General features: G+C 34.5%; 3 protein-coding genes across 6 annotated transcripts; 1 reads left to right on the forward strand and 2 right to left on the reverse strand.

The window, feature by feature from the left end:
* Positions 1–612: 612 nt before the first annotated feature.
* Positions 613–3,068, reverse strand: LOC109172270 (pentatricopeptide repeat-containing protein At4g16390, chloroplastic-like). Its single transcript, XM_019321435.1, has one exon. The coding sequence runs from the start codon at positions 2,975–2,977 to the stop codon at positions 887–889; it is 2,091 nt and encodes a 696-aa protein (XP_019176980.1). The 5' UTR covers positions 2,978–3,068; the 3' UTR covers positions 613–886.
* A 1,998-nt stretch (positions 3,069–5,066) lies between these two features.
* On the forward strand, positions 5,067–7,318 carry LOC109172272 (acyl carrier protein 3, mitochondrial). 4 transcript variants are annotated; one of them, XM_019321438.1, is made up of 4 exons: positions 5,068–5,211; positions 5,318–5,381; positions 6,478–6,706; positions 6,828–7,318. In XM_019321438.1, exons 3-4 carry the CDS (start codon positions 6,488–6,490, stop codon positions 7,014–7,016), a joined length of 408 nt encoding a protein of 135 aa, XP_019176983.1. In that variant the 5' UTR covers positions 5,068–5,211; positions 5,318–5,381; positions 6,478–6,487; the 3' UTR covers positions 7,017–7,318. The 4 variants fall into 4 exon arrangements, with proteins under 4 accessions (XP_019176982.1, XP_019176983.1, XP_019176985.1 ...); XM_019321440.1 differs by having other exon boundaries at positions 5,072–5,211; positions 6,478–6,694; XM_019321437.1 differs by having other exon boundaries at positions 5,067–5,381.
* Positions 7,319–8,832: 1,514 nt separating this feature from the next.
* On the reverse strand, positions 8,833–12,310 carry LOC109172271 (protein C2-DOMAIN ABA-RELATED 11). Its single transcript, XM_019321436.1, has 4 exons — positions 12,148–12,310; positions 11,443–11,580; positions 10,628–10,723; positions 8,833–9,391 (listed from the first exon to the last, which is right to left on the reverse strand). The coding sequence occupies exons 2-4, from the start codon at positions 11,551–11,553 to the stop codon at positions 9,095–9,097; spliced, it is 504 nt and encodes a 167-aa protein (XP_019176981.1). The 5' UTR covers positions 11,554–11,580; positions 12,148–12,310; the 3' UTR covers positions 8,833–9,094.
* Between the last annotated feature and the right edge of the window lie 2,679 nt (positions 12,311–14,989).

The raw sequence follows: 14,989 nt of genomic DNA on the forward strand, positions 1-14,989 counted from the left end.
CCCCTGAACGGCGCCTCTCGTGATCAGAATACTAGCATCGACGCTCCGAGGGTCTCTATTTTCATTGTGATGAGCACTGGACCCTAAATCATAATTGTACAAATTTATTTTTTTAGTTATTAATGATGCTGCAGAGGAAGTTGGGCCCAACCCAGCTGGACAACCGGGTGACCCATTTGAGCACCAAGTGGCTGATTTTGCTAGTCCAGAATTTTATGAGGAATTACAATAATACACTGTGTACCATCATCTTGAGGACAAGGTGATTTTGATGGGTGGGGAAATGTTACAACCATAGTGGTGGTGGTGTTGTTGTGGGATAACCACTTTCTCTTGTAGTTATAGCTTTACAGACACTTAAGAGGTAGTGGGTAGTTTTTAATTTTATATTATTCTATATAAATAAATACCTGTGTATTTGAAGAAGGGGAAACTTATAACCAGAAAAAGCTTTATTTTCATTCGAAAGTTTCTTAGCCATTATTCTCTCGAGCTCGCCACTGGAGTCCTGTACGTAGGCAGTATTGATGTTTAATTTAATAAAAAAACATATAAGGACATACATAAAATGATGCGCATTATATTCCATCTTTTAACTGAACTTGAAAAGTATAAAAATAACAACTAACAGGGCATTTTCTAATTTCATCCCTCATTTCAAAGAAAAAAATCACATGTAATATAGTAACTAGGCTAATACCACTAGACTACAAGGTTTTTGATTGAGAGTTCTATAATTTAAGATTACACAAAACTAACTATATCTAGAGAATTAGCTTAAACCCACAGAAAAAGAAAATTTTTAATGAATGTTCACACCTCAGCTAAAAACCTTCTAACAAAATAAGCACAAATTCCCATCTTAAGCTTGACAAAGAGCCAACTCCTAAGCAGCAACAATCTTCTCTGAATGTCTAGATTTCAACCATGATGTAACCGCAATATTCGTCGCCAAAAACCATCCAGCCAGATTCCGCGCCTCATGAAACGGAGCATTTAGGACCCTTAGATGTGATGCGATTCCTTGCGCCAAACCTTTCTCACTATATACGTGTTTCCCACGCCCTGTATTGATCCCGAGTAATAATGGAAGCTCCTCGCCGTTTTCAATTGTTTTGTTCAAGTCATTCATCCAAATGTGCAATGCGGTTACAGCTGCCCCGAGGGACAGACTCTTAAGATGCAAAGACCAGCGAGCAGGTTCTTTGGATTGCATATCGGTGTAGATACCGAGTGTTATACCGAGGTCTAACAACTCACACGCTTTTTGCAATCGGTTAAGGTTCACGGACACATCAATTAAGCAGTTGCAGTAAGGTTTTCTTACATCAGTACCGATGGAATTTAAGAGTTCAGCCGCTTCCTGCTTAAAAAGCTTGTCTTCACCATTCTCGTCCTCCATTAGGAGTTTCACAATGTAACCGAGTTTCGGGCTAGCCTTCTCGATGCAAGCAGTCAATTTATGCATTTCTTCCATGGGTGTTTGTTGCAACGCATTGAGGAGACAACAACAGAACCTCTCATCGGGAGTCAAACCTAAGTTCGACAGTCGATCAAACATCCTCACCACATCATCCGAACGATTTGCTTTCCCATAACACTGAACTAGCGATGTCAAAACAAAAATATCCGGTACTAGCCCTGCTTCCACCATTTCATGCAGAATGGCCTCGGCTTCTGAGACCTTCCCACAGCAAGAATATATCGTGATCAATAAAGAAAACGTCCTATGGTCGGGCTTGCACATTTCCTTCATATCGTTGTAAATTCCATTTGCCTCATCCACTAATCCCAAATAAGAACACATTGCAAGAAGTGTATTATACAGCTTAACATTCAACTTCAATCCCTTATCCTTCAATTCTTTATACACTTTTAGAGCATCTCCACTATAGCGAGCCCTACAATAAGCCCGGATTAGTGCAGCATAGGTAGCCCAACTTGGCTCGAATCCATTTTGTATCATATCATTGTATATGTTCTTACACTGCTCCGGCCTACCAGCTCTTCCCATGGCATCCAACAAATTGTTATATGCAACCACATTAAACTTAGAGCCAAGTTTCTTCATTTCCTCGAACACATTCAAGCACCCATCGAAATTCCCAGATGCAGAATGAATCCTAATCAATGTGCAAAATGTCCCGGCATCCACATGCATTTGTTCTGCCTTTGCATACTCATACAAGCTCAATGCCTTATCCACATTCCCTGCCTTCCCATAAGAATCAATCATGGCCGAATACGTATGATTATCTGGCTGACACCCAAAAGCTGGCATCCTTTCAAACCACTCAACAGCTTTTTCCGGCAAAGAGCTGATCCTCGCGCAGCTAATAATAGTCAAGAACGTAATTTTATTTGGTTTAACACCTCTTTCAAGCATTTCATCAAACAGTTTCTCCGCACGACTCAAATCTTTATTCTTCTTAAGCACTTTCAGAGTCACATTATACAGAATTACCTCCTGACTAAACTTCATCGTCCGCCTGAAGTAATCCATTGCCAGAAGCGCCGTATCAGGGTTCGACATATTGTTAAGAATAACCACAGCGTCTTGTTCTACTGCGTTATCCCCCAGAGCAGACAGTACACTCGACACATCCTCTTCAATTGCGCTGCAAGAATCCAAAGATCGCGAAATGCTCAGCAGAGAAGAGTGCTTGGAATCATAAGAAACCTGTCTTAATTTAGACGCTCTGCGGCTTTTGGGATTGACCCAGACGTAACTCTTTGATGAAGATGAAACCTTTTCGTCTGGGTGCTGATAATTTGAAGGGCTTTGTGAGATCTGGGCCTGCTTTTCCACGGAAACTTGGGTGAGCTGCAGACGAAGGGGCTTGTAGATTCTGAGGGGGAGATAGGAGGGTTTGGATTTAAGAGGGAATTGGAGAATGTGGCGAGGATTCAGCGACTTGGAAAGCAGCAGGGGTTCTTGGGAGAGAGGCGCCGGTGCAGAGCTGAGGTTGTACGCCATTTCCCACTCGAATTCTCAGAGCTATCAGCTATGGAGGTCAATGTATCAAGGAACTACGTCATAGTGGCTTTGCTGCCTCATCGAGTTTGGTGTAAATGGAAAACAAAGTAACAAACCCACAAAAAATGCAATTTTAATTCTTTAATTATTCACTTTTAGTTAGTTTAATCATTATATTGACAATTATCAATTGTATAAAATTAGTTCTTAATGTAATCATGTATATACAATTTTGGCCGTTATTCAAAATTTTGTCATCACCAATCATTTATTTTAAATGTGACATGTAACACGGTACAACATATGAAAAATGATTAATGACAGTATAATGTAACAAAATATCATGTGTTTAATAAATAAAAATAAAAAACTATTATTATACTCCATAGTTAGTATTAATTTAATGAAATGCGTTATGGAATTAAATAAATAGAAATATCTAATGTTACAAAAATTGTATAATTACATTATTAAAATAAAAAATATAAAACTACTATAATTTTATGTACAATTAGTAATTAAAATTATTAATTTGTTTGAAATTATATATATATATATATATATATATATATATATATATATATATATATATATATATATATATATATATATATAATTTTAACAAAATTTTCATATAATATATTAAATAATTGCAATTCTAGACGTCACTCACGCTAGGCGCCAATCTCACATTTCACCCTCTCAGTCAACGACTCAGTGTTCCCTGCCCCCTATGCCTCTTCCAAATGTCACTCGTGCCGTCCAATCGTCCAAGCTCCAGCGTGAACCAGCATCCAAGTAGCCTCTTGGTGCCATCTCGACTCTCAGAAAAATAAATAAATAAATAAAAAGTGGTATAGCTAGGGGTGACCGCAGTTCCGGTTCCGATTTCGCAAATGGTGAAACCGGAACCAGAACCTTATATTAAGGTTCCGGTTCGTGAACTGACGGTTTCAGTTGGAACCGCCAGTTCTAACCGTAAGTTTTATTTTTTTAATAAATTAAAAAGCTTTGTTTTATATAATGTGTGGCGCTAGGCCAAGTAGCCAAGTGGCCTACAGGCCAGTAGACCACTTGCGCGTCAGTGGCATGCCAAACTGCCAATGGCAGTTTGGCTTTTAAAGATAAGGTTCAAATTGGCCACTGAACGTAACATGAAAATGCAATTAGGCCACTGAACGAAAAAAAAAAATGCAATTAGGCCATTGAACACTCAAAAAATGTGCAATTAGGCCACTGAACTCTCCAAACGTATGCAATTTTACCGGATAGCAGGTTACCTGCTTACGTGGCAGCTTAGTTGGCATTTTTAATAATTTTTAAATAATTTTTAATAATTAATTTTAATAATAAATTTTATAAAAAAATTGGAAAAAATGAAATAAAAAATAAAATAAAGTCGTTTTTATTTTTTAAAAAAAATTTTTAATAAAAAGTTATTATTAAAATTTATTAAAAATTAATTAAAATTTATTAAAAATGCCAACTCAGCTGCCACGTAAGCAGATAACCTGCTAAAATTGAGGGTAACCTGCTATCAGGTGAAATTGCACATTTTTGGAGTGTTCAGTGGCCTAATTGCACTTTTTTTCGTTCAGTAGCCTAATTGCATTTTCAGGTTACGTTCAGTGGCCAATTTGAACCTTATTCCTTTTTATAATAATTCTCACGGTTTGGAACCGGAACTGGCGGTTCTGATTCCAATATTTAGAGAACCTTAACCGGAATCTTATTGGTTCCGATTAGGAACCGGAACCGGAACTGTATGAACGGTTCCGGTTACAGTTCAATTAGCACAATGACGGTTATGGTTCGAACCGAATCGTGATCACCCCTAGGTATGGCGAGGGCCAGTCTAGCCCACGGGCTAAGGTGGGATGGGCTGAGTTGGGCCAACCGAACTTAAGAGCGAATTTTTTTGGCCCGCTCCATCCTGTCAATCCGTTTTGACAACTCTAGGGTCGAATTGGACCAGTTTGAGTACGGTAAAGAGCCAAACTAGCCCAAAAAACTTAGATAGTTATGTTACTTACGTACAGACGGGCTGAATAAGTTTCGGATGCGAGCCCATTTTGCTAGCAAGCCCATCATATAAAACTCTGCATGACTTATTCCAGAGCCCATAGGGACTGGCCGAAAGCCACTCTCACAGTTTCACTGGGGAAATAAAGCAAACACCTATCCTACAAGCTGCTACACCGCATATATCCGGCTAAAGGACCAGAATAAAACAGGTGAACTCGTGCTCTTGCGTGGTTGCTTCCTTTCTTGTTTGTACCTAGTACGGACAGTCGCACTTCCCTTATGTAATTCTTCTTCTTTTTTTTTTTTAATATTCAGGAATCAGCTCTCAGGGTATTGCTGAATCCTCAGATACTACTTCGTAACACGCTACCATTACCAGGTTGGTGGATTTTTAGCTTCGCATGTCCTTCGTAGGGTCTCACAATATCATTTTACATTTCTGATGCATACTTAATTACTTGTTCTCTGATATTGTCTTGTTGTATGATTTCTCTGATGTTACAATTGAGGGGTCAAGCAAAACCAAATGGGACTTGATTTTGACTTCTTGATTATAATTTATGATTTTGTGCCTTTTTCCCTACCCCTATTTTCTTCAAGCATTCTTGGTAACTTTCAATCTTCTTTTTTTTTTTTTTTTTTTTTTAAACAACTTTCAATCTTCAAACATCATATTAGTATTAATGTGTGTTATAGTCTATATAGTAATTACTTATCTCTGGAAATTGCTTGGATTATCTGTCAAATCACAGTCTTTTGTTTATGGGAATATGGAGCTAACATAATTGCCTTCTTGTTAATCTTCAACTGATAGGTTGAGCCTGCTTTTTATTTTAAGATTGTTTTGAGAGTAGCCTCTTATTTCAGTTGGAAATGGTGATGAATGTGTTTGATTGTTTGAATTGGATTTTTTAAACTACTGCCACTTGTAAGTAGCTGTTTTAGAAAAATTTGCTCATTTGATTTTTTTTTTTTTAATAAAACATTTTTTTGGGTGACTAGAAACCCACAACCACTACTTGAGGGTATGTACAAGGTAAACCCGGGTTGTGTAATGGCCAGCAAACCACATAGGAGAGGTAGACTGCACTAGGAAGACCCTATGCGATAGGCTCGACCGAGAAGGTGTTAGGCAAGAATCAAACTCGTTACCTTCTGGTACGAGTTTCATGCTCCACCTACTCGATCACCCCTTTCGAGGCCAAATAAAGCATTCTTGTTTGTAATGTTGGTAGCATCATGCTGCTCAGTTTTTTCTAGAAATTTTAGGAACAATATTCTAGAAACTTTAGGAACAATATTCTAGAAATTTAGAAAATCTATATCATCATGCTGCTCAGTTTTTTTTTTTTTTTTTTTTTTTTATGGCCACTGGTTACTCTTTCCATCGTGTACTTATAACTTGTAACCATAATGAATTGAATGCTTATTATTTTATCCAACGTAACCTCATAATTTATTTTGTCGTGACTCAGACTGCTCAATATGCAAAGCTTGCGATCCTCTATTTTGAGTTATGTGAGAGTTAGAGTCTCTTTAAAAAACATGGTTTGTCCTCAAACTCCGAGTTTGTTGAATCTGCTCAACCAACGATTCTGCACATCAAGTGCTTCTACTGCTACCGGCCATGACCAGACAATGGAACGGGTGATTAATTTGGTAAAGAAATTTGACAAGATTGATGCAGCTAAGGTGAATATTCCGGTGATAATTCTCAAATCTCTACCTTGTGAATCATGGTCCCAGAATGAACCACGCCAACTTGATAATTTTGGTATCAAACTGTGTATTTGTCCTGAAGTCTCAAATCCCAATCATTTTGCAGGTTACTGAAAGAGCTGATTTCCAGAAGGACTTGAGCCTTGATAGCTTGGATCGAGTTGAACTCGTGATGGCTTTTGAGCAAGAGTTCTCCATAGAGATACCTGATGAGGAAGCAGACAAGCTTAAATGCTGTGCTGATGTCGCCAGGTACATTTCTGTAGCTGATCGGAAAGTTTCTGAGAACTCGTGAAATATTATGTCAGCCATCAATCAAGTGCTTTAGAATCTTTATATTTCCGTCTCAGAAGTAGGCTAGGCTATTGGAATGACAAATTGTAGAACGATCGATGCTGATTTTCTCCATTCTTTTGATTCCTAAATTAGTGTTTAGATAGATATGCATATGTTTTAGTGTTTTATTCTACATGTGACCATTACTGTAATTTGTTAGAAAAATGTGAATTGCTCTTTGAATGATGCTGGTACTTCTGTGCTTGGGTTAACCTTTCCCAGAAGCTTATGTAAACTAAATAAATATTGAGAATTTTTACTTATCTGCAAGCACCATGTCTACTATTTGATATTGTTGTATTTCTTTACTAAGAACACAAGAGGGGGTAAAAAACTACAATACCACCAAAGCAGACACTATTGAATTTCTCATAAGTGTATTAGTATATATATTATCTTAGTTCTAACCGTGTTAGCTGAAGTCATGAGGTATTGGTTGAGTTTTTGCATAAAAGTTCAAACTCACCAGGAGTTGCTGGTGATCTATATATAGTAATAGTTGATTAATATTTTGAATTAGCAACTTGAATTTTTATTTGTGAGACATGTCAAGTTTTTCATAAGTGTTACACTTTTTCTCATAAGTAACCCTTCAAATCCTAAATATTATATTTTGATTTTAAAATATTACATTTTTCCTCAAAAAGTATCACATTTTTTCAAAGTATTACACATGTTGTGACTGTCGATTTTCCTTGTCACTCAAAAAAAATCTATTGTATTTATTTATGATTAGTATTACTTTTTTCTTCATAAGTAATAATCAATTAATTCATTTCAAAAAAATAATAATCAATTAATTTATCTTTACACTTTGAAGGAAACCACATCATTTTCGTCCAAACAACTAAACAAGCATCATTTGGGCCTAAGGATAGCTCAAGAAAGTTATAAACACATCTTTTTGAAGATTAAGAAGCCCATTGTTTCAATAGTTATGCTATGCAACTGAATGCACCATGCGTATGGTGCATACGATGCAAAATGACGTCGTTTTGACTAAAAATGCGCATTGCACTTTAAATAAAAAATAAAAAAAAAATTCAAGTTTGATTTTCGACAATAGCATTATTGTGGATATATAGTTATGAATTTCTTGATATATAGTTATGAATTTATGGATATTTAGTTCATTCATTGTGGATATTTACTTCATTCATTGTAGATATTTACTTCATTCATTCACTGTGGATATATAGTTATGAATTTCTAGATATATAGTTATGAATTTCTGGATATTTAGTTCATTCATTGTGAATATTTAGTTCAATCATTGTGGATATTTAGTTCATTCATTGTGAATTTTTACTTCATTCATTCACTGTGGATATATAGTTATGAATTTGTGGATATATAGTTATGAATTTATGGATATATAAAAATGCTATTGCCGTGAATTGAACCTGATTTCGTTTTTAAGTGAGACGCGCATTTTTTAACCAAAACGACGTCGTTTTGCATCGTATGCATCATGCGCATGATGCATTCGGTTGCATAGCATAATTTGCGGCATTGTTTGGTTAGATACACATGATTTATTCATTCAAACTTCTGCTGATGGCAAATTATGCTGTGGAACCATTTTAGGGATTCAAACCTTTTGAGGCAAGATATATCCATTTTGTTAGTAGGGGAAGTTGCAAAGTAACTTTTTCTGAATGGTTGCTATTGTTGCATTGGTTCAGATATGGAACCCATCTTTTTGCACCTATGTTGACTGTTACTTAGCATGAGGAAATCAGGATATTCACCCAGAGAGGAATATGTTCTTCTAGTTAGGGTTCCACAGTTCCACTGAAGCTGCAGAATATTCATTTTCAAGGTGTTTACTGATAAACTTAGCTGTAACACAATGCCCAATGTTCTCTATATATACAACTTACAACACAACATTCTTTTCATGGTCAGGATAGCTAACAAATACATTACATCAATCCATTGCTTTAAATAAAATTTTTAAAAAAATAAAATAAAATAACAGAGAGAGAGAGATGCACAAGAGAAACTACAACTTGCCAGAATGACATAAACTCCACTCTACTTTGATGGAGGAACGGGAAGATTTGTTAACTTGACTTTCAACTCTATCTCCCCGGATTCCACATCGCGGAGCCTCAACCAAACATCTTGCACGACCTCACCGTTGACCCAGAGAATAGAGCTATCTGCTGCCAGACAATTGTCACTTTCAGGTATGGCCTTCCTCAAGATCGACCCTTCAGAAGAAATTCCAACAATTTGCCTCAATCTTGCAGCGGCCATCAATGGCTGAAGGTTAAGATGGGCATGACCCATCTTATCATCGGCCTTGAAGCGGTCCTTATCAAACACTTGCTGTTATAAATGCTGTCGAGTTAGGTTTTATGAAACGGATAAATATTTATAAATTTACAGAAAGCTTGACAGACTAATCAGTATGATACTGCTTTTGTAGATAATGTAAGACTTAATATACATCGCAAATTATTCTGTGGACCCGGATCTAAATGTTCACAATTTACCTTTTAAAAATTCACAATTTGTATACTACGAACACACAATGTTAACATATTTGTAATTGATTACCTTACTTTGTATTCACAAGTTCCTTTCAAATACTACAGTTACACAATATTAACAAATTAGGATTAGGATTTGATGACCCTGTATTGTATTCACAAATTCCTTTCTACAACTGTTATGTGTTTTAACTTATAAACACAATTTATATTCTAAAAGTTCATAATTCCAATACTAAAAATACACAATTTATACGTCGTTTAGGACCAGGGTCCACCTTAGTCCATGGTATAACACAACTCAATATACATTCATATGTTTATTTCTAACTGATAACAACATTGTTTCCAATACACTTTATAAGTAATAAATGTGGTCCAAAAGGCGCTCCATACAACTTGCTATTTCAAAAAGTAAATTGTTCAGTGAAAGTTTGTGCGAGTCACTGAAAAGTGAACCCGGTGATAGTGTAATGTGTTTTTCCCCTAAAATGGGAAGTATTTTTCAGGGAAAGCTAGCAGCATATTCTTTTCAAATTCAAATAAGAATGTTCTTTCTTTCTTGAGTTTCTTCAATGTTTATGTTTTGTAATTTAAGGAATGAACCATTGTGTTGGCCTATCAGAAACCCGTTTTTGCATACCTTAACTTTGTGAAGTCATAATCCATATTTTCTTAAGCTTAAAACCGTTCCCAATTGTAATCTATTTCAGAGAATCATTACAATTATACTCATTAATTATCTTCATTCAGAGAAATGAGGATGAAGACTTGATCAGTCAGAAGAGTTTAGGTAATACTTTAAAAATGACTCTCGACGGGAGAATCCAGGCTATTCAGCAGGATACCAGGCCGATAAACCCGGGCAACAATAGGTTTGAAAGTTACTAAGAGGTCAGTTATACACATCTACAGATACGTGAGAAAAGATAGCATTAATGGGAAGAAATTAGCAGTAGGATGATTTGTATATGAAAAATGATAGTTCAACACAGACAAAAATAATTAAAAACGAAGCTCCTAAAAGGCTAAAAGTAAAACCATGAAAAGGCTTTGACTGTTGAGAACTAACCAGTTTCAGAACTCCAGCAGGTTCAGATAAAGAGAAACTGAAGTCTTCATTCCAAACAGGATTTAGGCAGCTGTTTATGACCTTCGTCTTTGCAGTCTGCCATTAAGTAGATGTGATTTTAGCATTCAATATTGTGAAGTCATTTGGCACAGAATCAAGTAAGTAATCAAGCACGGGGAAGTGCATATTATCGGCCTAAAGATATAAGATAGCCACTTTTAGCATATATCTAAAGAAAAGGGAAACGAGGAATGGTGCATTCAGCTCCCATTCTCAGGTGGTTGGAATGTTAGAAATTCCACAGAATCATCAAAAAAGCATGACTAGCTGATTTGCTAATTATCTTCCATTTGATGTGACAATCTCAAGTTCCTAATCTATATTAAGATCTCATATGCAAACATGCTCAAAGCAGGCAAGGTTTAAAACTTTAAATAATCAGAAGATCACAAAATGGCCCTGTTTGGTAACATAATTAGCTTGTCAGCCAATTTTGGCTTATTTGACCACTATTAGCTGTTTGACTTGGTTAAACAATCAATATGAGTGTTTGATTAATTAGCTTTTTGTAACAACTTATTGCTCCAAAATGCTAAAATTCAAAAAGCTGCTCAAAGTAGCTTTTTCAATCAGCTTTTTGAGAAAGTCATTTTGCATGTAATCAGCTAACAGCTAATTTAGCAAACACTTTTCTACAATCAGCTAATACTATCAACTAGTCAAACCCACTAACCCAATCAGCTAATAGTTATTTACCAAACACCCCCAATGTGTCACCTCAAAGAGATATGGATAACAATGAAGCACAAAAATACCTGATTTCCAAGCTTGAGAATGACATAAGGATCACTGCTCTTGAAGTCCCGGATTACTAGCTTTTTCCCTCGTACAATCGTTATCTTTAGCTGTCCCAATGTGCCTTCCATAAGACTTTCAACTCATAAACCACACAACTGCATTGCACAAAGCCAAATCACAGTTCAAGACAAAAAGGAATTTTCCATGGGGGATATACCAAGAACAAAGGAAAATGGAGAAAATCAAAGATTTGATGCTAAACATTAAATTTTTCTCAGTTTTTCAAGAATAAGTTCCTGAGCATGACATTGTAAGCAAAACCCATAGAACATATTCCAAATTTAACAAAACTCTCAAATGCATTTCAGCAAATCAAGATGATTTTAGCAGATCACTAAGCATGAATAAAAGAAAATTTGTAGTGTAAGTCTCTTTAGATCCAGTATTACATCACACATAAGTCAAGCACAGTCAAAACAAATTTCTTTAAAGTACATAAAAGTTCATCCCTCTATCAAATTAATTATTCATCCAAGATCAAAAGTAAATCGAAATTTGAAACTGGTAAAGAAAAAAAAAATGCAAAATGCACACACACACAAACCCTAGACTTTAAGCAGAGTAGTTACCAGACCCGCGAACACAAAAGGCAGAAACTTCCCTAATCACTTGCAATCACAAAAATACGACCAAGAAAAAGACTGGGTTTTGCAGCAGCTTACATAAAAACCAAGTAATGGGATCTCAAAACTTTGCAGCTTTGTGCTTGTGCCTGTGATTTCAGCTTGGAAATGGACGTTTGGGTTCTCTTTCCTGTCTGGTCTTTTCTTGAAAAACACAGGGTGATATGATTCTTTTTCTACTCGTCTAGGAGTGGACCGAGTGGTGTTAATTTGGGAATTATATAGTAGCAGTGCAGTATAGATGCATAGCGATGATGATGGCATACGCATATGTCATGAGTCACAATGTCCCACGCCGCAAGCTATGATTTACGCGCATTCCAAACCAGTTTTTATCAAAGTTTTCTATTAGGCATTAGCCTTACTTTGAGGCGATTTACGAGTAAATCAGGTCAATATCTATATTTAACATGTGTATCATTGATGTGAAATTAACTAAGCTTACATAGATTTTATGTGTACAAGTTTTTTATTTTTAAATTTTAAAAAAATAAATAAGTAAAAACATCGATTGTTCGTCAATAGACAAGATGATTATTTAGATCTGAACCTCATCTGATGAAAATAGTCATGGTCACCTTCACTTTTCAACATACGAAGGTGGCTCGATAGCCTTCATTGTCTGTCTAGGTTTGGATTTTTTGAAGTCTAAATCTAGATAGTCATGGTTGTCTTGACCGTCAATAAAAACAATTACTGCCGATTGATAACAATCGGTGTCTTTTTTAATATAAATTTAAAAATGAAAATTATATATATAGAATCCATGTAAGTAGTAAAACACCAAGTGTTAGTTAAATTAGTTCCACATCAGCAATACTTTGTTGAATATGTAATATTAGAGTCTAATTACACTTTTTTTTGTGCATACACTATTTTGCTAGTTTATGAAACCTCATTGGAATTTTTTTTAGTTATAGGACCTAATTACATTATTCAATGGACTTAGATGGCTAATTTGATAATTTTTTTCATTTAAAATTCAATTCTTAATTAATAACTTTTAAGGGTATTTTATTTTCAATCTTGATTACAATTTTAATTTTACTCATTGATTATAAGTTTTGTCTCAAATTAATAAACTTTGAAGACTAAACATAAATTATTATCTTGTCAATGTTTGAATTGTCAAAATGAACTTCTACCAATTATCAATTTTGTTTTAGCAACTAGATTCAAGCTAAGTACAACACTCAATACCCAAAATTTTATTAAATTGTCTAAATGTATTGAAAGGAGTTTCAACATAATAAAAGAAAACAAAAAATTGAAAGGAAAAGAAGAATTGATAATAGAGGAAATCTATAAATTCATTTTTAGTATACTACAAGTTCATTTTTAGTAGATCCATTATATTTTGATATATGTTTATTTTTAGTCTATTGTATTTATAGGCTTAATTTAAGTATATTGCAAATGAAAATAATCATATAATATACTATAAATTAATATTTATATAATATTTAGAAGTTAAATTAATTTTTGTTAAATACAAAAAAAAAAGGTTAAATTAAAAAGTTATAAGAAAATTTTAAACAAATATGGAGTATGGAAACAAAAAATAATTAGTTTAACTAACAAATAGTAAATTGAGTATTCAAAAAATAAATAGTACATTGGAGTTATAGTTTGCCAGTTTGGGATAGAAATTAAACTAAACAATAAATCATTTTTAATTTTAACATATTTTATTGCAGAAGAAGCCAACAACAGAGTGATTTGACTGAAAAAAAATATATAAAATGTCTGAAAATATCTTTATATGAAGAAGAGTGAAATTTGAAAAAAAAAATTCAAAAAATAAAAACGTTTCAGATATTTAAAATTCATTATTAAATATAGAATTTAATGTCTTTGATCAAAGGATTTTGAATTATTCTTGGTGATGGAATCTGGTCACGAAGACCGCGTTAGTAAATAAGTTGGATTTAGTAGTGGTTGATGGCTTGACCTACCAGGTTGACTATAGCGCGCGCATAAACTTCTTTTCAATGGATAATTGGATGCGCGGATTTTTTAATTAATCTTTGACGGAGTATATTCCACACTTTGGATTTGGATTATTCAACTCCGTAGTAGTCAAATAGCTTGTAGCTCAATGACATTTTGTGACTCTCTCAAATGGGAGTTTACAGGTTCGAACGCCAGAATAGGATGAATCAATAGTACTCTAAAAAATCCGTAGTATTCATGGCCGGATTTTAGGGCGTGCAAGATGACAACATTACAGAGCCCAATATTTATTTTTGACCTAGTTCTTAATAATTAGGACCTAATTAATTAAGCATGTCAAAATTATTTTGTAAATGAAAAGAAGAATCATATATTTTACGGTATTGGTTTTAAAGATTGCATTTTATACTTTTGTTAGGGCCTCATTTATTTATAAGAGCGGGACTACAAATTTCCAAAAATCGGCCCTGGTAGTAGTAGTAATAATAATAATAAGAGGTCTTTGGTGGCAATTCCAAATTTCGTCTCAGACTACCATTTTTGTCATTTAACATCATGGACTATTATTTATTTTGGACACTTTTAGTCATTCTCGTGACTTTTCCTATTTTTAGTAAGGGCATTTTCGTATTTTCATATTTTTTCTTTTGTTATTTTTTTCGGTTTCAACAGGTTTAATTGGTTGAGAACTTTAGGTAACCTATGATTTTTAGTATCCATATTTTTCAACCGGTTTTTAGTAAATTTCTAAACCAATTAAATCGGTTGAAATCATAAAAATAACAAAAGAAAAATATGAAGATACAAAAATGCCCTTACTAAAATAAGAAAAATCATGAGAATGATTAAAAGTGTCCAAAAAATAATAGTATGGGATGTGAAATGACAAAAATGATAGTCTGGGTCGTGTGTGTGTGTCTAGTATATA

Source organism: Ipomoea nil, unplaced genomic scaffold, assembly GCF_001879475.1.
Source record: "Ipomoea nil cultivar Tokyo-kokei standard unplaced genomic scaffold, Asagao_1.1 scaffold0415, whole genome shotgun sequence".
Taxonomy (NCBI): Eukaryota; Viridiplantae; Streptophyta; class Magnoliopsida; order Solanales; family Convolvulaceae; genus Ipomoea; species Ipomoea nil.